This window comes from Sinohyriopsis cumingii, chromosome 18 (genome assembly GCF_028554795.1).
Source record: "Sinohyriopsis cumingii isolate HCF-2022 chromosome 18, ASM2855479v2, whole genome shotgun sequence".
Classification (NCBI taxonomy): domain Eukaryota; kingdom Metazoa; phylum Mollusca; class Bivalvia; order Unionida; family Unionidae; genus Sinohyriopsis; species Sinohyriopsis cumingii.
Window position 1 is genome coordinate 27899839 of NC_142978.1, and position 26734 is coordinate 27926572.

Genomic DNA, 26734 nt, shown 5'->3' on the forward strand with positions numbered 1-26734 from the left:
GTGAATGATAGTCTGGTCCTCAGTTTTCTGTCCTCACAGCAATTCGGTATACTTAAATGTAGCAGAGTGCAACGCCGGAGCATACAAAGCAGGGAACCAGACTAAATGAATGGAGGTTATCCGATTAAAACGGGAACTTGGTCACGGAAACTTCCATATATAGAAGATTCCGTCGCTGCCACGGGCAACTAGGAAGTTTACATGCGTTCGGAAATACATGGCGACTTGAATGCACATATACATATACATTAGTTTAAATGCCAACTGGTTTTGGTGATACTTAACGTTATTTATGATCCTGTGAGGTCACTGATTTTTAAAAGTAGAATTTTATTTTTTAGTAACTGTCAATATGACAGAAATATTTACATCTGGGCCTGTTCTGGCAGACTCAACATTCCGAACAAGGCCTCACTTTAAAACTTACTTGCTGACAGATGCTAATGCCGGCGGGCATGCAGTACAGCAAATTGAGGAAAAGCGCCGAATAAGGCAAATGAAATTTCCCTCTTTGAAGGGAAGGGTAGATGTTGATTCATTTCAAACAAACCCGAATGATATCGCTTTTAAGCGTTGGAATGATAAGGGGGAGCATAGGGCACCTGCTCCTTATCGTGACTATGACAATATTGTTGATCCCACGTCTGGATTTGTTAGTGCAGGAGGAGATGTAGATCGTAACACAGGCCACTTGAAAATTAGATCATTGGCTCAGCTCAGTGATACACCACAATCTAGTGAACCGAAGAAGAAGCATTCTGATCGTAGTAATGAAGAGAAGGCACCACCAGAATTAAGGCGATCCAACACATATGCACCTGGAGCACCATCAGCCTGGAATAGTAGAAAAACTTCAGATATCTGGATACGGTCACAATTGGGAGGTGAGATTCAAATTAACACCCAGGCAAAGTATTAGTTCTTTTATGCTCAGACATTCCGATATTTATGAACTTGTATATCAGATAGCACATCCACACTGGACCAGTGTCACTTACAATGTTAGTCCAGTGTGTCTAAATAACACTGGCTGAATGCCATTGTATGCACTGGCCCTCTGCTGGTCAAATGTGTCAAAACTATGGTGAGTATTGATACATTAATGTAAGTCCAATGTCACAACTTTATGATGATTCATCATGCCAAGATTGACAAAAACATTGGCCCAAAAGAGGACCAGTGAACAAAATGTCACAGGGCCAACATTTGCTAATGAGCAAAATGACCTTTGACAGTTATGTATGGTGCCACCTGGCATGTTCAAGGATTTGATGTATATACTGTTCTAAATAAGTATTCTATCGTGGCTTATTTAATCCTCAAAAGAAATAACAATTAAGTAAAACAAAAAATAATAAAGATCTAAATACAAATATACTTTGTAAATGGTCAAACTTAACTATTCTGGCCATGACAGATGTTATGAATACGATTTTAGAAGATAGGTAAACATACAAATCCTATATTCATGAAAACAAATTTATGTCCTGTTACTTGATACAATATGAAAAATATTCCAATAACTGTTGAGTACAGTGTTTTTAAAAATCATATATGAAATCATTCAAAGAAATACTCTTTATGAACAGGTTTTACAAATCTACTTTCAAGAGCATCACTTAATTTATTGTATAGATCTTCTATATTAAATCTTGGATTAAAACTTAGAGAAACTTGGCCCAGCATTGAACCAATGCATATATCCCAATGCATATACAGCTATTACAACCACAGAATAACATTGGCCCAATTAGTGCTGTTTCAATGTTGGCTATTGAAGAACAGTTCAATGTTGGCTCAACATCATATGTTGGATGCCAGTTGTGTGATTAGTTGTCAACATTGGCCCATCATAGGTGTAATTTGTTGAAAAATAAGTATGTAAATTGACCGTATGTCCATGAATGGATATATATTTGTGATTTTGCATCTGTAGCTATCAGGAATCATGAGAAAAGGCAGTTGTTTCAACCACTCTCTCTTAAAGAGACCTTTGAAATTATTTACTCATTAATCCTTATACAAAGATGAAGCTGATAATAATGTCAAGTCTGAAAATGAAAAATGATGAAAGTGGATGCTTTACACATAAGATGCTCTAAAAACAACAACCATTATCCCAACCCAAAGTTTTTAGGTGATTTTTTAAAATATTTTTATCTTCATCCCAAAGTTTTAGAACAGCTACAAAAAATATTTGTTGGCATCCAAAAACAGGGTAAAGATTATGCACTCTATGCACCTCATCAGTTTTGTTTGGACTATATTATATTTTTAGTTTAAACAAAACAGCAGGACTAGTTCCTTATTTATATAGTATAACATTTTCTAGATTTGTTTGTCTTTGATAACACCGTATTTTTCATAAAAAGCAGTTTTATAGATTAAATATTGCTGGCATAACATGTGATGTGGAGATTATTTAAGCATACTTATGCTTTGGAAAATGTAAATGATTGTTATAATTCAGCTCAAATGCACTGAATAAATTTACAGTAGTCACTGGTTATTAAAATTATCAACAGTGCTAAGCAACTATGATGTTTATATGTCAGAAATGGCCTTCTATTTTTGTATCTTTTTGAAGTAAAACATATCATGCTTCCTTCCCTTTTGTTTATAGTTGTTTATGTTTATTTGTTGTTCAATGCATTTTCAATATAATGTATAATATAGTTCTGAAGAAAGACATGGTCATTGAAGTAAATTATTCCAGAACTCTGTTGGGTTTTTTCCCCTTTAAAATTACATTTTTAACAGTTGTATGTATGTGTATAAGCTGGTATTAAAATCTGCTAGGCCAGATTCCCAAGGAATTTCAAATGATGTTAACAAAGACTTTAAGACATTGTTGACCACTGTTGTATAATATTTTATTAGTTATTGTTATTTATTGGCTCTTTTGATTATGAAATCTTTCAGTTTAGGATGTTCACATTATGGTGTGGTCATTTTTTAAGTTGCAAAATGTATGAGGTACAAATACTGGTATTGTGAAGACAGACAAATGAAAAAGGAAAGTATACACTCTGCTTGCAGTTTGATTCAACATATAAATTTACTCATATAAGAAAGAACACTGAAATTGGTTTAGAATTTAAAATTGACTTGTGTCTTCCTAATGCAATATATTTTATTAATCACTTAAAATTTGCGAGACATCTATCAATACATCAAGATGGACATAATTGAGTTATTCTAGTATTTGGTCTTTGCATCAAGATAGACTTGACTGGGTTATTCTTTAATTGGTCTATCCATCTAGATGCAGGTAATTGGGTTATTCTTTAATTGGTCCATGGGTCAAGACAGACTTGACTGGGTTATTCTTTAATTGATCTATGAGTCAATATAGGCTCCAATGTGTTATTCTTTATTTGGTCCATGCCTCAAGATGTTCCTTTAGGGACAGAATCTTCCACAAAAAAAAGAAAAATATGGGGAAAAACAACTTTCAATTAATGTAACTTCCATTGATGTGATTGTTTGTATCAACCAATTGCCAATAAAACTGCAGATTACAAGTCTGCTGGTAAACTCACTCTTACAGGATACAAGTAACTTAACCATTACCAAGTATGTAAATACTGTATGACTCTTACGGGATACAAGTAACTTAACTATTACAAACTATACAAAAACTACTTTTCCATGAAAAAATATAGAAAATGCCACAGACTGATTAAATTGATGGTTGATCACCAAATTCTCAACACTTCCAATCCGTTAGCTGCATGAAAATGTAGGTTGTACCACTGAGGAATAATCTAAAAACGTGAAAATCTTATACTGTCCTTAACCATATTGCTAATTGAGAAGACAGTAACTCCTCTTTATGTTTTTTAATGATCTGTCTTTTAGGAGAGTTTTAGCATTAATAATTACTATTTAGTAGGTATCAGCCACGTATTTACTTATGTTTCTATTTTTTATTTCATATATTTAATTGTTTTTTTACATCTAACTCTCATATTTATTTTAGTAGTCAATATTACCTTGGGCTTAATTAACTGTTACGGTTATTTTATACAGGTAATGGAAGGACTTTATGTTGAATGATATTTATTTTACAATTAATCTAGATTGCAGGAACTACCACAGTTCTCAACAAAACATTTTTCTTTTCATTTGAGTTCAGACTATTGGTTTACTCACTTGGTAAACTGGTCTTTTACAATTAAGGGTTATCAAATTTCCTGCATTGGCAATTGATTGCATTACTGCCTGGCTAACAGTGTAACAGTGTATTGTTCTCACTCAACAGTGTGATAAAACTTAAGCCAAATTCATTGCGTATACTTAGGGACAGACCATTTAATTTTTAGAAAGAGGGTGGGCAGGAATTTTTCAACAAAAAATCAGCCCTCAAAATAGTTTGAATTTTTTTTACTCTGATTCATTGAAAACATAACCTATTTTTTATATAGTAGTTGAAAAAATATCTGGAGGTAAATGAAAGATAATATCATTGCTCAGAAGAAAATCGCCAAGCCCCCCAGGAAAATAAATAATTCAATAGCTCCTTTTATATGCCAAACCTATATGCTGCCAGGGCTCTTTAATATAAAATAATGCAACACTCACTCACTATAAGAGCCTTCATTGTAACAAATTACCTGTTATAATGCTCTTCATCATAAGACATTCCCCATTATAAGGCCCTTCATTATGACATATACCCCATTATAAGGCCCTTCATCATAACAAATTCTCCATTATAAGGCCCTTCATCATAGCACATTCCCCATTATAAGGCCCTTCATTATAAGACATTCCCCATTATAAGGCCCTTCATCATAGCACATTCCCCATTATAAAGCCCTTCATCATAACATATTCTCAATTATAAGGCCCTTCATCATAGCACATTCTCAATTATAAGGCCCTTCATCATAGCACATTCTCCATTATAAGGCCCTTCATTATAACATATCCCCTATTATAAGGCCCTTCATCATAAGACATTCCCCATTATAAGGCCCTTCATCATAGCACATTCCCCATTATAAGGCCCTTCATCATAACATATTCTCCATTATAAGGCCCTTCATCATAACATATTCCCCATTATAAAGCCCTTCATCATAACATATTCCCCATTATAAGGCCCTTCATCATAACATATTCCCCATTATAAGGCCCTTCATCATAACACATTCCCCATCATAAGGCCCTTCATCATAACATATTCCCCATTATAAGGACCTTCATTATAACACATTCATTATAAGGCCCTTCATCATAACATATTCCCCATTATAAGGCCCTTTGTCACAACACATTCCATTATAATGCCTTTAATCATAATACATTCTTTGTTATAAGGCCCTTCTTTATAACAAATGCCCTGTTATAAGACCCTTCAGTATAACACATTTCCTGTTATAAGGTGGGTATGATTGTGTATCCCATTTCATTAATTGGTGATAAAATTGTATGTATAATGTAATTCATTATAGGGCAGTCTCAGTATAAGGTGGTATACATCAAGGTTCCCATTAAAAGAATTAAAATGAGGGAATGCTGTCTAGGTCAAGATTTATCAAATTGTCCATTTAATCATTTGATCAGACTGCAACATTAAAGTTAAGGTAGACTAGATTCAGTTGCTGCATGATTTGTGTGTGGAGAATTTCAAAAGAAAATTATTTACTTTTAAAATAAGAATACCTAAAGAAATTTAGGTCATTTAAGTGTAAAATTGTGACGTATCACAGTGTCAGATTTTAAGTAAAGGTCGATATTTTTCCAGTTTTAAAGTTTCATATTTTTTAAGGTTTAAAAACAAATGGGAAATGTGATAGAATATTCTGTATACAAGAAATCATTGTTATAAACATAGTGCCCTTTATTATTAATGAAATTTGACAGGCATAAATGCGTATTCAAAAAGGATTTTAAATTAGAATTTTTAGTAGATGCCAATGAAAAATGAAACAAAATATGTTGATATTGAAATGTTGATTGATTTGTCTTTGTTATGTTACAAATTTATAAATGTTAAGGCTGGCTTATAGTATCATCAGCTGTAAAAAATGTGAAGCTCAACTAGGACATAGTCATATTGGAACACAGTCAGCACATGGCATTGTCAGACTGGGATGCATGATTTTAGAATTGTATGGCTTTTGTTTCAGATTCATGATTTCAGCAGAGATTGTTTTTATTTGTTAAATGATTAGAAAAGAATGAAATGGACCATTAAATATTTCAGTGAAGGATATTTAAATCATGAAAATTCCTGCCCCCATTTTTGTATCCCCTCCAAAAAATAATAGTCTCAGGATAGAGAGCTAATTTCAAATAATCCCCTCCTCCCTAATAAAATGCCAGAAGGTAATTGGAACATTCTACAATTAATAATATTATGTCAGATTATTGCACTTGTGCATCTTTACCCTTAAGAAAATTTAATTATAAATTATGCATCTTCCACATTAGCTCCTATAGAGACATTTAACTTCATATTATGGGCCTAGATGATACAACTGAAGACAGTCGTGTCTCAATAATTATTAATTAATTCATTCATTAACATCATACATGAATGGACATAATTTAGAGGAAATCAATTACAGAAAAAATATTTTTGTATACTTTAGTTTTCTGACATTTATATATTTGATAAATTTAGTGAAATTAATATTTTATTAAATTAAATTTAATATTATGAATATGAATCAAATCAATCTTAATTTAACTAGAGTTACAGTAAGTGGGCAAGGAGACCCTTGCAAAATCATGGTTATATTGGGTCTTGGGGCCCCCACCCAAACCCTAAAGCCCTATTGGGAAAACTCACTGTCAGCCATTCAGAACCTGATGTGCACTCACTGTAGGATAAATAATCCCCAAAATATTGCAAATACCAACAGTAAGGACAAGTCATTTTTATAACATTTGTCAACAGTAAGGACTAGCAATTTTATTTTAAAAAAATTATAACATTTGTCAACAGTAAAGACTAGTCATTTTATAACATTTGTTAACAGCAAGGACTAGTCATTTTATAACATTTATTAACAGTAAGGACTAGTCACTTTATAATATTTGTCAACATTAAGGACCAGTCATTTTTTAGTATTTGTCAACAGTAAGGACTAGTCACTTTATTATATTTGTCAAGGATAATTTGTATTATCTGGTTGATAATGATCTTTGCACAGGCAGATCAGTCAGTTACATCTGATTATCTGAGTTCCACAATACTGAAAAAACTTTGATGTATATTTTGGTCTGTAGCAGTTGAATTTTGTTTGTAAAGAAATCCTAATTTATGTATAATGTGATTCAATACAAAAAGTAAGTTAATTTGTCCTTGATTAAAAAAACAGACTTTTATAACACCTTGGTCTTAAATCAAAAATAAATAAATAAACATTAGTTTCTGTCTTTGAAAAGTCTTGCATGCGAACAGTCAGACAGACACCTCCTCATTCCTGAATAAGTGTATATGTATGTATTCAACATTATCAAGCCTTGCATATGGTGCTATCTGTCAAACTAATTAAAGAAATCATTTCACCTTTATAATTCTTAAAGTAGAAACTATTTCATTTTAATGATATACATGTCTTTCACAGGATGGACAAGTGCACATGATCCTCGTGTAACTCCAACAGAATTAGAGCTCAGGAGAGCAAAGGTAAATACATGTATAGTTAACCTTGTTTTAGTCTACAACAGCCTTACTATAGTGCCCTTCATTACAACATGGTTTATGTTATAAGGCTCCTGATTATAACATGCTATCTGTTATAAGGTCCCTCATTATAACATGCTTTCTGTTATAAGGTCCCTCATTATGGCATGCTTTCTGTTATAAGGTCCCTCATTATGACATGATTTCTGTTATAAGTCCCTCATTATGACATGCTTTCTGTTATAAGGCTACTCATAATAACATAGTTCCTATTATGAGGCCGTTAGTTATAAAATGGTTCCTTGTTAACATGCCCCTCATTATGACATGGTTCCTATTATAATGCAGGTATGATTGTGGATTCCATTTCATTACTCATTATATACATTATGTACATACGATACTTCAGTACTATAAAAAGTGATATCATGGCCAGGAGACTCAAATCGTTTGAACTTCTCAAATTTCTTGAGATGCATGTAAGTCTTAATAATTTTACTTCTTTTTTAAAAAAAAGTATATATATATATATATACAAATTTCCAAATATAATTTATAGACAAAACCTGGTCCTTGCATTACTCAACAACATTAGTAACATTTGTGTAGCTGGAATTTAACTTACTATAATTATCCCTCAATTTTGGATTTTAATCTGCTTGATTCTTTTGCACCATAGATATAAAATGATACTGTCATAACAAAATGCAGTCAAACACTGTTAATTTTGGCATTCTAATATAGTACACATGGGCAGCTGTGTCTCCTATTGTGATTGTTAACAAAATATTCAATAAATTGCCTCTGATATTTGTATATTATTTGTCAACTAGTTAAATTTTAAACAGCAAGTATTTGTGTTATATCTGTTAACAGTGCCAGACCATTTATATATTTGTATTTGGATATGAGAACATTAAAAATAAAGGTTAAAGAAACAAATTACAAGATCATCAACATGGAGGAAGACAGGTTTGAAAATGATTGATAATTACTGGAAAACTCAAATTTTATGTGTCATCATTAAAAATAAATTTTAATGGAATAGTGGACTAGTCAGCCTTTCAAGACAATTAATGAACACTCTTTTTGTACAGAATAAATATTTGTATTTGAATTCATCAGTTTCCAGGGAGGAATTTTTAATATTTCACTAGTTTATGATGAAAGTAAAAATGTCATTGTCTTGAGTCAATTCCTATTTCTGTACAAGTTTCAACAGGATAAAGAGTGTGGTCAAAGTTAGTGGTGTTTTACTTTAAAAAGAATAAAGTTGCACAATGTTTCAATAAAGATGCTGATTTGTATATTGCTTTCAGTGATGGTAACATTTAAATAAAATAACAACAGCCCTTATAACAAGATGGTCAAAACAATGCAGTATCCTGAATGTATAAATTATGCATTTAAAATGCATACATATAAAAATTAGTATTTGGCTAAATTTACAGTACAATTTGAAGATATCATAGATTAGACTTGGTCTGTTTAAAATGATTCAATAACACAGAGATAAAATTGATAGAGGGCAAAGTTCAATTTTAAACAGCACAAGGTGACACAGTACATAAAACAGTTATAGCAAATTCCTGCTTTTCAGAATCTGTGACATCAAATATAAGAATGATTTTTTTTACAGTGACATGAAATGATTCTTGTGTTTGATATGATTATAAAGAAACATTGCTAATTGCAGAGAATAAAACTTACAACTGTAGACAGTCATCCTGCAGGTTTCTTGATAAAACAGCTGTGAACAGTCATCCTGCTGGCTTCTTGATAAAATATACAGCTGTAGACAGTCATCCTGCTGGCATCTTGATAAAACTTATAACTATAGACAGTCATCCTGCTAGCTTCTTGATAAAACTTACAGCTGTATATAGTCATCCTGTTGGCTTATTGATAAAATTTACAACACAACTGTAGACAGTCATCCAGCTGGCTTCTTGATAAAACTTACAGCTATAGACAGTCATCCTGTTGGCTTCTTGATAAAACTTACTACTGTAGACAGTCATCCTACTGGCTTCTTGATAAAACTTAAAACAGTTACTGTAGACAGCCATCATGCTGGCTTCTTGATAAAACTTACAACTGTAGACAGTCATCCTGCTGGCTGCTTGATAAAGACAATTTATCAACCATAAAGTATTTGCTGGTTTTTTTTTCTTCTCATTTTAAATGGATGACAAAGAACAGCATTTCATATACTTTTACAATGATTATGCAAGTACAGTTGCTTACATAAGTATAAGTCAATGATGAGAACAAGACCAATGAGGCAAAAATAAAAACTTCCTGTCTAGCTTTCTCTTTCACTATGATTCCATTAAAGTTGTACTTATTTATATGCCTAAATTCTTTTTTAGTTGGAAAACATGTGTTAAAAGGGGTTTGTAATTGTTTCCTCATTTGTTTTGGTATTGGTACATCAAGTATGATCAGAAGTCTTTTCTTTGATTATTTAACTTATATGTGTTTCAATACATAATTAATTATCTTGCATATTTATATTTAATATTTAAACTTGGACCTTTATCATAAATTTTAGAAATAAGCCCATCTGCTCTCTCTGGTATTTCAGTCCCTGCAGGAGGGACATATCAGTCTCTAGTGCAGCTGGCCACTCCTAGGGACACGATTCATTGCTTTTGTTATGTTGAATTGGCAGGGTTGTCATCTTTATTTCTTGCATCCCACTGGCCAGAATATTGCTAAAAACAACTTTAAGTATATGATTAAATTATCAGCTATTGGAGGCCCTAGGTTGAAAGGCAAGGTTAGGAGCTCTGTAATTCAACTTTCGGTCATTGTGCAAATGTTCTCTGGATGTCTAATGTGTGCTGAAGTTTTACATGCCTTGTGATAATATCATCTTATATCATTGTTACTTATTTGGAGTCATATTCCCTTGAAAGAAAAGCCACTCAGCCAAGTTATACTGCCATCCTTGAACAGTGAATAGATGAGAGAAAGCAGGTGTGCTTAATTTAAAGGGAAAAAAATTCACCTTGCTTTAGCTCAGGCTAATTGGCTCAGTTACTAACATCGTAAAAGTACCAAATAGGCAAAGACATTTAATATCACAATAATTAATTGGTTCCTTTACACACTCACGTAAATCAATAAAGTTAACTGTTGTTTTGAAGCCACTAACATCTGTACCATTTATTTCAGTCAGATTTCAAATCAGTTATCACATGATCTTCCATAATTATTCTTAACTCTGTACAGTATATATATATAATCAGCAGAGGGAGTATTAGTACCTAATAAAAAAGAAGTATATTTCATGACTGCAACTAATACAAGATTGACTACATTATGATTAGAATTTAAAACAATTTCACAGTAATGCCAACTGTTACAGAGCAATAGTACATTTTGATTTTGTGATAGAATACTCTTGCTGAAACCCAAAGCAATCAATCCTCACTCTTTAGGATATAAGTAAAATAGGTCATTGTCTCATGATAGTCTGGTGAAAAGCCAGAAATGAACTTAGAAGCAAAGTATTATGTCAATGATGTCTTGGATTTTTATTGTGCCTGGCATTATATACCTATATGAGTGTGTTTTTTGTAAAGTGTTAGTAATTGTACATGATTTCTTTGTTTTTGACTTTGATAACAAGGTCTCCCAAGGGACAGCAATTATCAAAGATTTGCTTTAATCTGGTAACACAATTTATTCTAATTAGATTTTAAATAGCTGTGCTAGAGTAGTATGTTATATACTTTGCTGGAATTGGAATTGCTCAAATTTGCTCAGTGCATTTCAATATGCAAAACAGTATAAACTAAGTTTGACTGGTCCAATAATTTTAATTTTTTAATTTTAATGGTTACTACACAAAGATGTACATGAATGTTCTGGTAATTTTGAATGATTTTCAGAACAGCCCAGGTGATGCCAACTTAGTGACTTTTAATTTTTTTTCTAATTTACTCATATCCCTGTATGTGATAAGTAAGAAATGACCCCCCCCCCCACATCCCCCACCACCACCACAGAATTATGAATGGTCCAGTTCTCTTAATGTTTGTTAATCCCTAATACATTCTTTTGTGCTGATACTTTAACTGTTGGTTAGTTTAAAGTCTGAAGAAACAAAGTGTTAACATTAAAGTTTTTATTATAGCCATAATACTGATACCATAATCAAGTTCAAGTTTGAGTCATACCATTTGTGTGATTCCTTTGTCTGTAAATGTTCCTAATTTCTGTTTTCACAACATGACAGTGTGATTTAATTCTATATTGTAAGCCAGATAATGATAAACATTTTTTATTCTTCCTATTTTGTCCCCAAATGAGGATCATCTAGAAGTTTTTAAGCTAAAAACCAATATATTCTTCTAAAAAGACTGGCCAAACAAATATATAGTTGATACAAACCAAGTTCAGTACATATGATAATTCAGTTTCTGATGTAAATGGCTACAAAACACACAAGACTAAACAGGTAAACATTTCTGATGTAAATGGCTACAAAACACACAAGACTAAACAGGTAAACATTTCTGAGTTTTAAGCCATTGTCTTCTGCATGAGATCAGAAAGAAAATTATTTTGTTAGATATGACAAGGAATTAATTTCTAACCATCTAGATTTGATAACATTACAGGCTAGATCTAACCAAAAGGTATGTATGGGGTGCAAACCCTCACCAAACACCAATAGGCTAGACTTTGGTTTTGCTGGTAATGGTCATTATTGCTCTCTCTCTCTCTCTCTCTCTCTCTCTCTCTCTCTCTCTCTCTCTCACACACACACACACACACACATGCATAACTCTGAATAATGCATGTACTGTCACCTCCCATACACTGAAGTTTATAAGAACTATAAGAGTTATCAGATTAAGACTAATGATGTATACTACCAACTCTTGTGTGATACAAGATTAAGATAATCATGAATCCTCACAAGCAATGCATATATTACCACCTTCAATTTGGCAAAATATATTTCATAATGTTTATTTTTATCATATTTATGATATTTATGTGATATTTATGATATTAAGTAATATTTCTAATGAAAATGTATAAAAAACTAAGCAGTTGAAAGCTGCTCAATCCAAGATTTTATGATAAAAACTGTTTTGTGAATACATATGTAATTTAAGGATTCTTAATAGATCATAATATAATAACAAGGTAAATACATGTACATGTATCACTTATAAGAAATACTTAATGTTAACATACATACTCAGTTGTGAAAAAATGCAGCAGCAGATCTGAGTCTATGCAGTTTCTTTGGAGTAATCATTAGAATAAAGCAATACAGACCCTGATCTGCCAGTGCATTATGTGACAGAAGATCAGGGTCTGTGTTGTCTGCAGTTTGACTGAATTGTAATTGAGTATGTATGTTACTTCACATACATAAAATTGGATGGAATTAAGATATTGTCATGGTAAATATAGATGAAATCATTAGCAGGTTGATGTGCCATGCAAAAAAGTAATATTGTCATTAAAATTGTAATCAACTAAATTATATGAGTAATTCATTAAAGACTGCTGTAAAAGACCAGTCTTATATACAGCACAATATTTTGTGTTGCACCTCAGCACCAAGGGTTTATTTGGACTTGGGTAATATTTGTTTATACATTTCTTACACACCATGCAATAACGTCACACTCAGAAAAGACAACAAGTGCTATAAAAGCATTGTGTCCATATAATGCACAAGCAGTTTCTTTACTGTGAAAGGTTCAGTTTAGTTATGAGTAGTTTACATGTATATCAAATACATCTTCTGGTCTCTCCTATATTGTCATGAACATATGCCAGGCTGCATATCTTGAGCTGAGATGCATCAGCTCAATTTGCAAATATCTTTCAGTTGATGCCACTAAAACACTTTTGTGTTCATTAGTACTTTAAAAACTGGACTATTGTAACTCAATTCTGTCTGGTTCATCTCAATATCTGCTCCAGAAACTTCAAAAAGTTCAAAACAGCTGCTCGGATCATACTTAGAGTACCATGATCAGAGCACACCTTCCTGCTGCTCTGTACCCTACACTGGCTATCCATTCGATCCAGAATCAAACACAAAATTTGTTCTCTGTGATACGTTTCACTGTCGGACTCTAGTCCAACATACCTATCTGACCTCACCCATGTGTACACACCAGCAAGATACTTACACTCCACTTTTGACAATCGTATACTCATTATTCCCACTATGAAAACAAAGTCATATGGACAGCATACCAGGGCCCAGCAACGTGGAATGAATTGCCCACTGAACTTAGACACAAAGACACAGTGATTATCCCATTCAAGAGTGCTGTCAAAACTCACTTATTTTGACTGCAAGAACAAACTTAAAGACCTAATAATGTTTCCTACCTTAAATATTCTTAGCATATTTTTTTATGTTTTCTAATTTCATGGTGTTTGTTTTTGTAATCATATCATTATATGTTTTTTATCTTATAGGTGTTGTCTAATGTTGTAAAACGCTTAGAGCTTCTAAACATTAGGCGCTATGCAAAGTCCTCATTATTATTATTATACTGTTTGGCATTTTCTAGTTTATTTTCATTAAATTTGTGTCCTCCTCCTACCCTCAAACAAGCATTCATGCTGAGAAAGATTCATTTCAAAACATCTAGCATTTTATATAGTGTTGTGACTAAGAACATGTAGCAGTATTTGATTACATTTTGTTTGTTTTGCAGGATAAAAATTAGGTTGACTCAATTTCAGAATCATGCATACTCAAGCCAATATTGAAAAAAATATTTATTTTTTAAGAAAAACATAAATTATTCAAAAAAAATGTATAAAAATTTAGTTCTCAATTAAAATACTCTGAATATACAAATTTTCATTGAGTACCAGTTATTATGGAATCAGTACTACCACCTCCTCCAAGCCACACATTTAAATTCTTGTGACAATTAACGTCTTTGTTTTGTAAAACAACAAAACATGATACCTATAAAATTAAATGAATCCATGGAATCTTTACAATGTACATCATTCTTTTCAGTAATTTTTTTTAAATGAACAAACAGCCTAGTCTTTTCTAATTGTAATCATTCTTTTCTTTCATGATATGTATATGGATGTTTGTACATTTCCAGAGTATGTTTGTTCCTAAACCTCCCTCTGAACAAAGTCGGGAAGGGAGAGACCATTTAGCTATGAAATACATGTACAGCTCCTCCACTCAGAAGTAAGTAAAAAGAATAGTCTAGAAGTATGATGTAATGTACTTGCAGGTATCAAAATATCTTTGAAGGTTTTATTATTAGAATTAATTTTATTACAGTGAAACGCTTCATTAGGTATTTGTTTTAAAAATCCTCACTGTAGACAAATAGTTTTCATCTGAGATCATTATATACATCAGGTTGATACATGCATGAAAATATGGTCTTTTCATAATAGTGGTCTTTAAAGTCATGTATGTATGTATGTATGTATGTATGTATGTATGTATGTATGTATATATGCATGTATGTAGTATGCATGTATGTATGTATATATCTATGTATGTATGTACATATGTATGTATGTATGTATGCATGTATGTACTAGGTACATATTTATGTATGTACGTACATACACATGTACATATGCCTGCATGCATGCATGCATGCATGCATGGATGAATGTATGTATGTATGTATGCATGAATCTGTTTTCAAATGCCTGATACCATAGTCAGTACATGGAAAATAGATATCAATTTGTAATTCATGATAGTGATTTTGGTGTGTTAATTGTTTGCTTTGACAGAGCATATGAGGAGGTAGCATGGGATGAGATGCTCTCTCCCAAACAGTGGGCCCCTGTCTCAACTCTAGAACAAAGGCCCGATATGATCTCACAAGTTTTCACGCTCAAGAGATATGACCCTGCAGCAAAGGAATGGCAGGTATGATCAGTACAGTAGTCCATCAATGTATAGACCATCTATTTACCATGTAACACAGGTGTGAGCCTAGATCCCATTAAATTAAGTTTTATTCTATTATTTTTATTTTATTTTAGTTCTTGATTATTGAGAATCAATTATAATAGCATGGTTTAATACCACAGTGCAATGGGTGAGCAAAATACAGCCCTTGACCTGGTTTTATCCCTTAATTTACATCATAGGGTGTGGCTTTAAAAAAAATCACTTATCTGGCCTATGCCCTGGAGGAAGTTGCCCATTCCTGTGATACAATCTATTTCTGTGCTTATGGACTATTATCGCACATGCTTATTGGAATATGCTGTATTTTAAGGTAACCTCATTTATAACATGAGTAACTTTCCTATTGGCAGTTGTTAAATATTGCATCATATTTCTTTTCTTTTGTCTGGGTTGTTCACAAAATGAAGTATTTGTAGGATTTGTTAATTTTAAATTTAAAAATTCTGGTACTTTTATTTTTTTAACTTAACCTGGTAAAATGTTTTTTAACTTAAATTGGTAAAATATTCCATGTTATCTATTTTAAAATGTTTTTTTTCTTCTTATTTTAACTTCTAATAAACAATAAAAATGTTACAATGTGCAAATACAAACCAAGTTTTATGCTTTTACACCATCCTTAGCTATTTAAGAAAGCACTATGTAACTGGTAACAAAATTAATTCCAATAAACTGATACAAGTAGTTTATTTACAACAAAACAATGCAATCTACCTGCAACTGCCAGTATTAAAAACTATTGCCAACATTGTTTACACCTTTAGTAAAGTATATTTATTTATTATTATTATTATTATTATTATAGGGATTAGGAAAGTCTTGGGACCGGTTCCAGACCAGGCGAGGCTATTATAAAAATGGATCCATTGTCTTGTAAGTATTTTTCCTCATTTTGTATATCGATACACATCAAAGATTTTTCTTAATCATTATATTTTACTGGCATTGAGGCTTCTATAATGAGTTTCTTGGTCATTTTATAGTGACCAGTTCATAGTGAAATATATTTCACAGCATATAAAACTAATCACATTCATTAGAACTGTGGCATCTTAAATAAGTTTCTGTATTAAAGCTACAAATTTCAATGTGGTTTAATTAGGTTATTACAAACCATGTGTTGCCTCATTTTTTAAAGCCTTGAAAAAACAGTGTTATCTACATCCTGGTGTGTGATATTTTGCAATTGTTGATGTTACATATACAAACCAGTTGTTAACAGGTACAGAAAAAGAAGGTATTAAATAAGTTTCTTTGCTCATGATTTACCTTTCAGAAAAAGGAAGAATGCTCCACTAAATTAACATGGCCAAATTTTAAAATCAGCACTTATTCTTGAACAAATAAGTCATAGGATTGACTGATAACTTCAAATAAATAATGCACATTTCTGAAATCTGAAAGAGATTTCTTGAAGTTATGAAGATTTGAAATTGTACATGTATATGCAATACTTCATCATTATAACAATAATTCATGGCAACCATGTAATGTACTGACTTGTAAGTATTTCATGCATATTATTTTAATACTAGATAATACCATGACTATATCTCCTTGATACTATGATACAATACCATGACTATATCTCCTTGATACTACGTAACACTATGACTATATCTCCTTGATACTATGTAATACCATGATTATAACTCCTTGATACTTCGTAACACCATGACTATATCTCCTTGATACACTGGAATACCATGACTATATCTCCTTGATACTATGTAATACCTTGAATATATCTTCTTGATACTTATAATACCATGACTATATCTCCTTGATACTATGTTGTACCATGACCATAACTTCTTGATACCATGTAATACCCTGACTATAACTCCTTGATACTACATAATACCATGACTATATCTCATTGTTACTATGTTGTACCATGACTATAACTTCTTGATAAAATGAAGGTTCCTATATCGAAGAAGAGATGTATGCTGCATAGAAAATGAACATGCTGGCCTCCTGAGCAACTGCTAGACCAATACATTATGTGGTAAAAAGCTGTGATTACACAAACCTTCATACAGTTCTGGTTGCTTAGACTCTTTAGAGGATCATGAGAATGAAGGCAAAAGAATAGCTGACTCAAAGCCACACTGCTAGGCTGAATTGATACACGTTACTTTTTCCTTTCAGTTGCAGTCCAAATCCAAGATTTGAACAAATACCTGGATATAGGTAAGAATCTGAAACATTTGTCTTCATGATATTTGTTAAGAAAAAGAATATATGAAAGTGGAAAACCCATCACAGTGTTATAAACTGTCAGAATCAATAGCAGCATTGTCAACTGACATAGTCAAGCACTAATTATCAGTTTATATATGATCCACCTCTTAAAGGAATGTTGGTTGTTATGAAAATTGAGAAAATGCTTACTTTGAACCAAATTAAACTATTATTCAAAAGAATGTGAACTAGATGTGCAATATTTTGTAAATATTTGATGAAATAGGTTCTGAAATGACCTGATATTGTCTGAAATTGCTTTCAATGTTGATAAAGCATTAAATGTTCAAGTTAATGACTAAATGGAAGAAACCATTTTCAATTGCCTTTGATGGTACTATATGCTGACTGATTACCATATTTCTCCAATGACAGATGATGAACCTTTCTCCATCTTTTAGAGGAGATGCAATGGTTCAATTGGTAGAGCACTAGACTCATAATGATAGTGTTCTGGGTTAGTCAATGTGTCCTTGGGAAAGGCAGTGTAGTAGGTTAGTCAATGTGTCCTTGGGAAAGGCAGTGTTGTGGGTTAGTCAATGTGTCCTTGAGAAAGGCAGTGTTCTGGGTTAGTCAATGTGTCCTTGGGAAAGGCAGTGTTCTGGGTTAGTCAATGTGTCCTTGGGAAAGGCAGTGTTCTGGGTTAGTCAATGTGTCCTTGGGAAAGGCAGTGTTCTGGGTTAGTCAATGTGTCCTTGGGAAAGGCAGTGTAGTGGGTTAGTCAATGTGTCCTTGGGAAAGGCACTCAACTTCCATTCCACAGCATGTTAAAGTCAATAATCTGATAATATGCTCAAAATGCTGATTAATTAACCAAAAAAATTCTTTTTGGAAAACGTAGTCAAATACTTAAAGAAAGCTGTGTATAATGATGTGCCAACCTACTTTCTATCTCTTGGATTTATGTAAATGTTTGTGTTTAATAAATTTTAGGCTCAGCTATTGTATTGTTGTAAATCAATAATTGTTACACAGAATATTGTTTATACACTGCTGCAACTAGTTAAAGTTGGATACGTACATTTCAGTATAACTGCATTATCATCAAATATGTTAATGAATTGTATGATTTACTTTTTCCTAGTGGTTGTGTAGGAGGAGAAAACTTGGATGAAGTAGACAATTCTCAAGAGAAGTTCAAACCCTTTACAATAAAACGTGTTGATATTCCTTTCTACAGTGAAACAGGACAGTAAGTATTATCTGCCATTTAAACACAGTAAAGCATAACTTTACATTTCATAACATATATTGTCTACTACATTCAGTATTTCAGTATTATTGATATTCCAACAAAATATACTTTAGAAGGGTGGATTTCACCATCTTCAAACTCCCCACTACTAGGAGATAAAACATAACTGAAGCATATGCATTTGATTTTCCATTCTGTCCTCTGTGAATTGTCATCACTTTCAGATTTCTCAGAGAAGTTAGAGTTAGTCCCCCTTATATTCCTTTGACTGTCATCAATCCTAATATCTCTTAATATTTGGATTCCAGCAAAAGAACATGATATAGCAGTAATGTTTTCTTAAACTGGTAATCTCATATTTTGAATAGTAATCATATGTAACCATGTTTAAATTATTATTTTACTCAGTGCCTATTGATCAAACAGTTAGGTTAAATCTGAACTGTTTTGCATAGTTAATTACATTTCTGTGCACCCTATAGACTCAATACATTATCATAACATTTTTGTTAAATGTTTATTTTCCTAATACATAATTTTCCTTGTAGCCGACCTAACATTCCTGGCTATACTGGCCGCACCCCTATCCTTGGCTCATATCCTCCAGCGCATACCAGGCCTGTTGAACCCAGCCAAAAGGCAACCACTGCCACTGTCCACAAGTGAGTATATATACAGTCAAACCTGCATAAAACAAACACTTGTGTATAATGGTCAACTACAATAGTGTTATTTGAAGAAAATAGTGGTAATGGATCAAAACTTATGTATCTAAAGATTTTCCAATGTTTCAGGCTAAGGCAAGGCCTTTGTCCAGAAGGGGATGGGGTGGGGTGTAAAAAGAGGCTGAATACAAGGATAAAACATACACATGCAAACTCAATAAAAAGTTTCAAAATATGTACATGACTGGCATTTTAAAGAGATCTGTTCAACAAATTAAACAAAGAACAAGAAACAGAACCAGAGGAAAATGATTTTTAAAGAAAGAATGCACTACATTTGCTCCAAATTTAAATGAAAACATGCAGTGATAAAATAGAGACACTGACAAGGTAAGAAGCATAAAATGGCAATAAACAAAGGAGGGATGTGGCAATTAAAAAATAGCTTACCCACCTACAGTGTTACCTAATTTAGATAAAATCTTTACTCCAAGAATTATATTGGTGTATATATCAGGTAAAATATTCCATACAGAGAAAACTAGAACTTTAAAGAAATCTGTAGACTAATAGGTCAGTAAAGAAGAATAAGAAACACTTTTGAAACAAATGAAATAATAATTATGACTTCCGAACATGATGAAGGCCATGAAATGCTTATGTAAAAGGAAGTTAGATCAAAAAGGAAACAATAAAGAGTGATGATTATGTGTTTGTTCAGGAGCAGCAGAAAGCTGCAGTAAGCTGATTAGATCAGAGTCCCATTTATTTTCAGTTGCAGAATCCAATATATCTCCTTCTATGTGTACCCTACGTCTTATCCACCCTAAGTTTGACTCAGTGGGTGACATCTCAAAGAATTACAAACAATCACTAGTTGAGTCATAGTGGTTAGCAAGTTTTGCAATTTTATTGCAGATGCAACTTTTATGTTTCCTAAAGTCTTATTTAGATGACACAGTCCATGCATGTCAGGAGGTAGTCACCATTTTGGCTGCAACATTCTTGTTTTGCTAGGTGCTTAATCTTACTCCAGTTTTCAGACTTTATCAAGTTTTAGTCTCCAGCATGTTTGTAGATGAGGTGATGAGGTGATGAGGCAGTGTATGCTCTTATATGCAACTTTTGGTGGTATGATTTTTGAGGTGTTTAGGTCTGTGTACCTCCTTAAATATTCTAATAATAACATCTGAATATTCAGTTATGTGCCAAAGTCTCTGAATGGTCTCTGGTAGCTTTATCAAAGACCCTGGTTTCAGTAATGGCTCAATCTATATTTGTCTGCATGTATTCTCTCATTCAAATGTGCTTCTTGAAATCCATGTCTCATTCTTTGGGGACCTTAGGTGGCCAAGTGGGCTAAGGTGATCTGACATGTTTCTGTGTTGTTTGATGTTGGGTATTCATCATATTTCATATAAGTACAACCAGCTAAGGATGACCGGACTAGCATTAAATTTAGGATCTATGAAACATACATTTGCTTAATTATTGTTCTGCCCTAAATTTTCTCAGGAAATAAAGATATGGATCGGACGGTCATTTAAATTCAGTTTTATGTAAAAAATAATATGGATATCTCCTTTTATGCTTAGAACATCTTAATTTTTGGGGCTAACACAAGTATTAATGGTCTTATACAATTCTTCTTTAATCATGCAGCTTTGTACCAATTTATGCTTCAACTTAATGTATGACAGTGAAATTTTTAATTTTCTTTTGCTCTCATATTATTCTGAAATTCTATTAGGTATGAATCAAAATATAAAGCAATAACACTTCTGGATGTAATATCATGTCTATTGGAAAATTCATAACAGATGAAAGGCTACTCGAGTCACTCATATCAAAATCAAATCCCATGGGAGAAAATTTTCCATTACATAGTAATAAACTAATTAACAAATGTTTTTTACTCTGACTCAGCCCAAAATGAGCATGATAATCATTAAAACAGAGCAAATATATTGCTCCTATTTTCCTAACATTAAAGAAAATATAAATATTGCAAAATATAGTGGAGTTGAAATATTACATGAACTTTTTACTTCCCAGGACCATGCCAGTTGAACCCAATGTGTCAGATTACAAGAAGGAATCTCAAATGTCAAGGATGGTAACCCTTGTGCCACCTTGCAACCCTTTTAACCAGATTAACAAGCTCCAGGAAGTCATTGAAAACAAAGTGGAATGAACTGTCCAAATCATGTTTGGGTATTGTAAGGAATGAACCATTTAATGCTTGGAGGATGTAGGGGGAGGAGCTAGGATTTTATTCTAAGTCAGAATATATTGTCTGCTTCCTTTTAAGGACAGGAATTTTTTTCTCTTAATAATCTGAAGTACAAGGAAAGACAAGAGAAGTTTTCATTATTGGCAAGCGTCAGAATTATTTCTTTTTGTGGGGGATGTTTTTTTGGTTGTTCTATTTTAATGAAAAAATATTATAGACTCCGCCTCCCCCAACAACATCAAGATTAAGTGGTTTGGTTTATTGTGCCCTAGTACTCTATTAAACCAAAACTGCCAGTTTCTTTCTCAGTCTACACTTTGATGACTATTCTTATTATCGAGGCATTTCAATACTTTTGAACAATGTTTCTAAACCAAGTGAATTAATTCCTTATAAATGTTTTATGTAACAAAGTTTATTGATGTTGCAAAACATTTGATCTCAAATGGAGGCAAAACGAAACATGATAAAAACATATTTTGAGTAAAAAAATTCTTTCCTTATCTGATCAAATTTGTTTGCTAATAATTTATTTAAAGCAATATTATTATGAAAATTGTGTGTAATATACTAACTTGATGCAAATCAAGACTTAATTTCATGACTGAAAATAATACTACACATACAGCTTACAAGACTGTTTACAAGACTATGCAGCTGCAACATTATCTAAGACACTACTGTTGTCATAATTTCTGGATGACTACAGATAAGGTTTTGTTTTTGTTTTGTTTTTTAAAAAGGGATTTCATAATTACCTCCCTTGAAATCAGTGTTTGCCATCTGTAAGCCATCCTCCCACATTTTGATAACGACGTATCAGTAATGTATGATACCTATAGAAATACCCAAAAGATAAAAATACTCCTTTTTCAAAGGAGGTAAATGAAACTGGATCTGAAAAATAGATCAAATAAATAAATATCAAGATCTAATTTATTGTAACACTGCCTCAGAAAGACAGGTATGATACCATGGTTGATTCAAATATCTGTTCAAAGGTTTCCTGCATGCACTTGTATTCTTTTTATAACATTATGTTATTTGCTCAAGGAGAAGAAGTATCAGAAAGTGGGATAATGGTATAGTTGTTGATACATAAAATGCCATCAAATACATCTTTAATACATATTTCACAGAAAACACTGTTTTGATAATATAGTAAGTTTCATAATGTTGTTTTATTGCACATATCTTTATTTTTTCCATTGTTAGTATGACCCATTGACAATTCAGTCTAGATTATTATCAAAATAAGCAAGCTAGCAGTATTGAACAAAACAGCATTAATTAGCAATTATGCAACCATCATATATATATATATATATATATATATATATATATATATATATATATATATATATATATATATATATATGGAGAAAAATCAAAGAGAACATGCAATAGAAAATCAAAAAGAAAATGTAATAGAAAATATTATAGACCAGTTACAAGTCAGTATTCTTCAGTTATACATTATTGATACTTAGATTTTGTACTTCTAAAGACTTGTTCTTATTTTAACAATGGGTTTTAAATTCATTTTGTACCTGTAAACCCTTGTTATTTGTTTTAGTGAGGGATTTTCTAAAATCATTTTGTACTTATAAAACCTTGTTATTTTTTCAGCAAGGGTTTTTAAAATTCATTTTGTACTTGTAAAATGTTGTTGTTATTTGCTTCAGCAATGTTTTTTAAATTCATTTTGTACTTGTAAAACTTTATTTGTTTCAGCAAGGTGGTTTTCTAAATTCATCCTAATATAAAACAGAGCAATATCAAATTTTTAAACTTCTGTATAAAATTTTTAATAGCTTTTATTTTAGTACCATCTATACTTACTCATAAGTCAAGGCCAACTGCAAACTGACCCAGATCTGTCATCACACAGCAGGCTGGCAGATTTGTTTCTATACAGTTTGTCGAGAGTAATCAATAAAACAGACCACATAGACCCCTATCTGTTTGGTGCATTATGCAACAGCAGAACAGGGTCTCTGTTGCTTGTATTTGGAACTGACTGATAAACAAGTATATATAGTACACATTTATGTTTGTTTAAACTGTTCCAGTTTAACATCTGCGTTTCATGTCTACACTTTTGGATTTTATTTTAGTAAAAAGACAAAATTATTATACAAATTTCTTAGAGGAAACAAAGACAAAAGAATTACACAGATTTCTTGGAGAAAACAAAGACAAAAACCAGCACACATTATGAGACTGATTCTATAATTTTTTTCCTTTAACTTTAATGAGAATTCTATGTAATAGTTTGCACCTATAATGTCTTTTACGAAGAATTCTGTGTAATGGTTTTACATGTATTATGTCTATTTCTAGGAATTCTGTGTAATGGTTTTACACCTATGGAATAATTTGCCAAGAATTCTGTGTAATGGTTTTACACCTGCAGAATCATTTGTCAATACTATGAAATGATTTTGCACTTATTATGTCTATTTCCAAGAATTGTCTGTAATGGTTTTACACCTATTGAATCATTTGCCAAGAATTATGTGAAATGGTGTTACACTACATTTTATTAATTTCTTCAAAACAGTATTATTTCTACGTTAAACTTGTAAAAGAATATGAGGGATTGTTGTTACAGTAGATTTTGTCTAAACAATATATATTCTGTCAAGTTTTCTAATTTTGAGAATTTACACCCATTTTCTCTGTGATATGTCTTTTTGCACGAATATTTATTGCATATATATGCATAGATTGTATATAATTTTTGTGTTTGAGGATGAGAAACAATATAAACAATATGAGTCATATATTTTTGCTCACTGTCCTTCTTCAAAGCATGGACTTTTGGAACTCTGAAGATAAATCATAATGTTGATTCAGCTATGATGTTCTACACAAAATATTAACATTGTATGCACAGCAAAATTTAGCTGTGATGTTCTATAAAAAATACATAATCAAATGCACAGCACAAATAGTCAATTTTTTTGGCACAAAATTAATGGTGACATTCGATGGAGAAGCAACAAAGTCAGTTGGATCACACCCGAGTTTTCTGGGGTTTTTTCTGTGGCTTTTCATGATTGCTATTTTTTTTTAAGGCTTGTCTTTTAGATTTCATTGTATTTTTATACTCTACTTTTAATTGAATTTGTATGTTTTGCAAGTTTCAGTGGTGTGAACAAATAGATAGAGCATGGGCTTGTGCTTTCTTTAATAAAATTGAATAGGATTTTGAAGAATTTAATTTGATTACAAATTGTTAAATGGTAAATCATACATGTGCACGAATCATACGAAAAGTTTACATTTTCTAATGTAGTGATGTACAATACTGATTTTCCTCATCCTTTCTATATATTTTATACAAGTATTTTTATGATTCTATGTGATGTATGCATGTAGAACAATATAGTATTGTTGATCTTACACCAGTATTCATGTAGAACTATACAAAATTGTTGAACTTACACCAGTATTATTGACTTCATATATTATCTACGTACTTTTTAAGTGTGCTCTTCTTGTTTTGAAAATAAACCATCACAAATCATTGTGTTGTTTATTCATCAGATATGAACAAGATGTTGATTGTTCCATGCCACATTCAGCTGTGTAAAACACAAACACACATCCCGCTCAGAAAGCATAGAATAAATCCAATTTTCCACTGCCATACAAATGCACCTGTGAGTCATCAGATCCATAGACTACCCATATTGGGTCCTCTTAGATGGAACAAAGCTATTACTGCTTTGTGGCCTAGTTGATTCTAGACGAATTCCATATAAATTTGTTCCAGCATGATTTACTCCCCATGGCTACTCTTCTTATACAGAGGAGTAACTCTTATTTAAAACAGACCACTTTAAGTTTTATTCTAATGCTGTGAAAGTATTTGTTTTCTTTTCATTGTATTGAACACTGAAAATTAGTGATTTAATTTACTTCCTTTTGAAATTAGATTTAAAGTCTGCTACTGTTGCTCTGTTGTTGTCTGTTGCTCAGTTTTCCCCTATCTATTTAAAGCATGCTGTATGATGCATGGGTTAACATATCAACAAATGAAAACACTTCTGCGTACATTGGATACCAGAGCAATGGTTACATAGATATATAATGCATGTACATGTAATGGGTTCACATACTTGTCAGGTACAGACTGGCTGATCCCAGCTATATTTCAATCACATTATAAACAACATTATGCACACGTAGAACAGGGTTGACATATGGAGTACTTTAAATCATTATATGGTCTGCACTAGCTACTGCACTAACCAGTTACCACACAATTGTCATTTATTCATGACTCAGTGCAGTATTATAGGAACTAGCTGAGGGAAATGTTAACAAGTAATGCATGGTGCATTTTGGTTTTGCAACTGAGCAGAGACCTAGATTCACCACTACACATTATGCAATGGTAGATTAGGGTGAATGCTACTAAAAAGGTTGCTTCCTTGCTGAGACTGGATAGTTCATGATCATTACTAATTTCCCATAACATGAGCATAACTAGCTTAAGAATTCAACATTTTTGGCAATATCATACTACTTTCATTAGCAACTAATATTGATCACATTACTTACAATCTCAACTCCACTGACCCTCATATTCAGTTCACTTTAGATCAAGAAGAAAAGGGTATTTAACTACCATTCTTGGACATGTGTATAAAAAATCAATCCATAACAACCAATACCTCAACTTTTTTCCAATCACCATCTGGAACACAAGAGGATCAGTAGTAAGATCTCCCTAGTCACTAATGAGACTAATTGAATGAAGGAAGTAGAGCATGTAAAAATCACA

General features: G+C 32.2%; 1 protein-coding gene across 2 annotated transcripts; it reads left to right on the top strand.

The window, feature by feature from the left end:
• The first annotated feature begins 191 nt into the window (after positions 1-191).
• LOC149776282 (protein SPMIP7-like) lies at positions 192-25471 on the top strand. Of its 2 annotated transcripts, XM_089942725.1 has the most exons (10): positions 192-884; positions 7584-7645; positions 12274-12291; positions 14758-14849; positions 15416-15554; positions 16405-16472; positions 17754-17795; positions 18931-19038; positions 19590-19703; positions 21762-25471. In XM_089942725.1, the coding sequence occupies exons 1-10, from the start codon at positions 353-355 to the stop codon at positions 21898-21900; spliced, it is 1314 nt and encodes a 437-aa protein (XP_089798851.1). In that variant the 5' UTR covers positions 192-352; the 3' UTR covers positions 21901-25471. The 2 variants fall into 2 exon arrangements, with proteins under 2 accessions (XP_089798851.1, XP_089798852.1); XM_089942726.1 differs by lacking the exon at positions 12274-12291.
• Positions 25472-26734: the final 1263 nt, after the last annotated feature.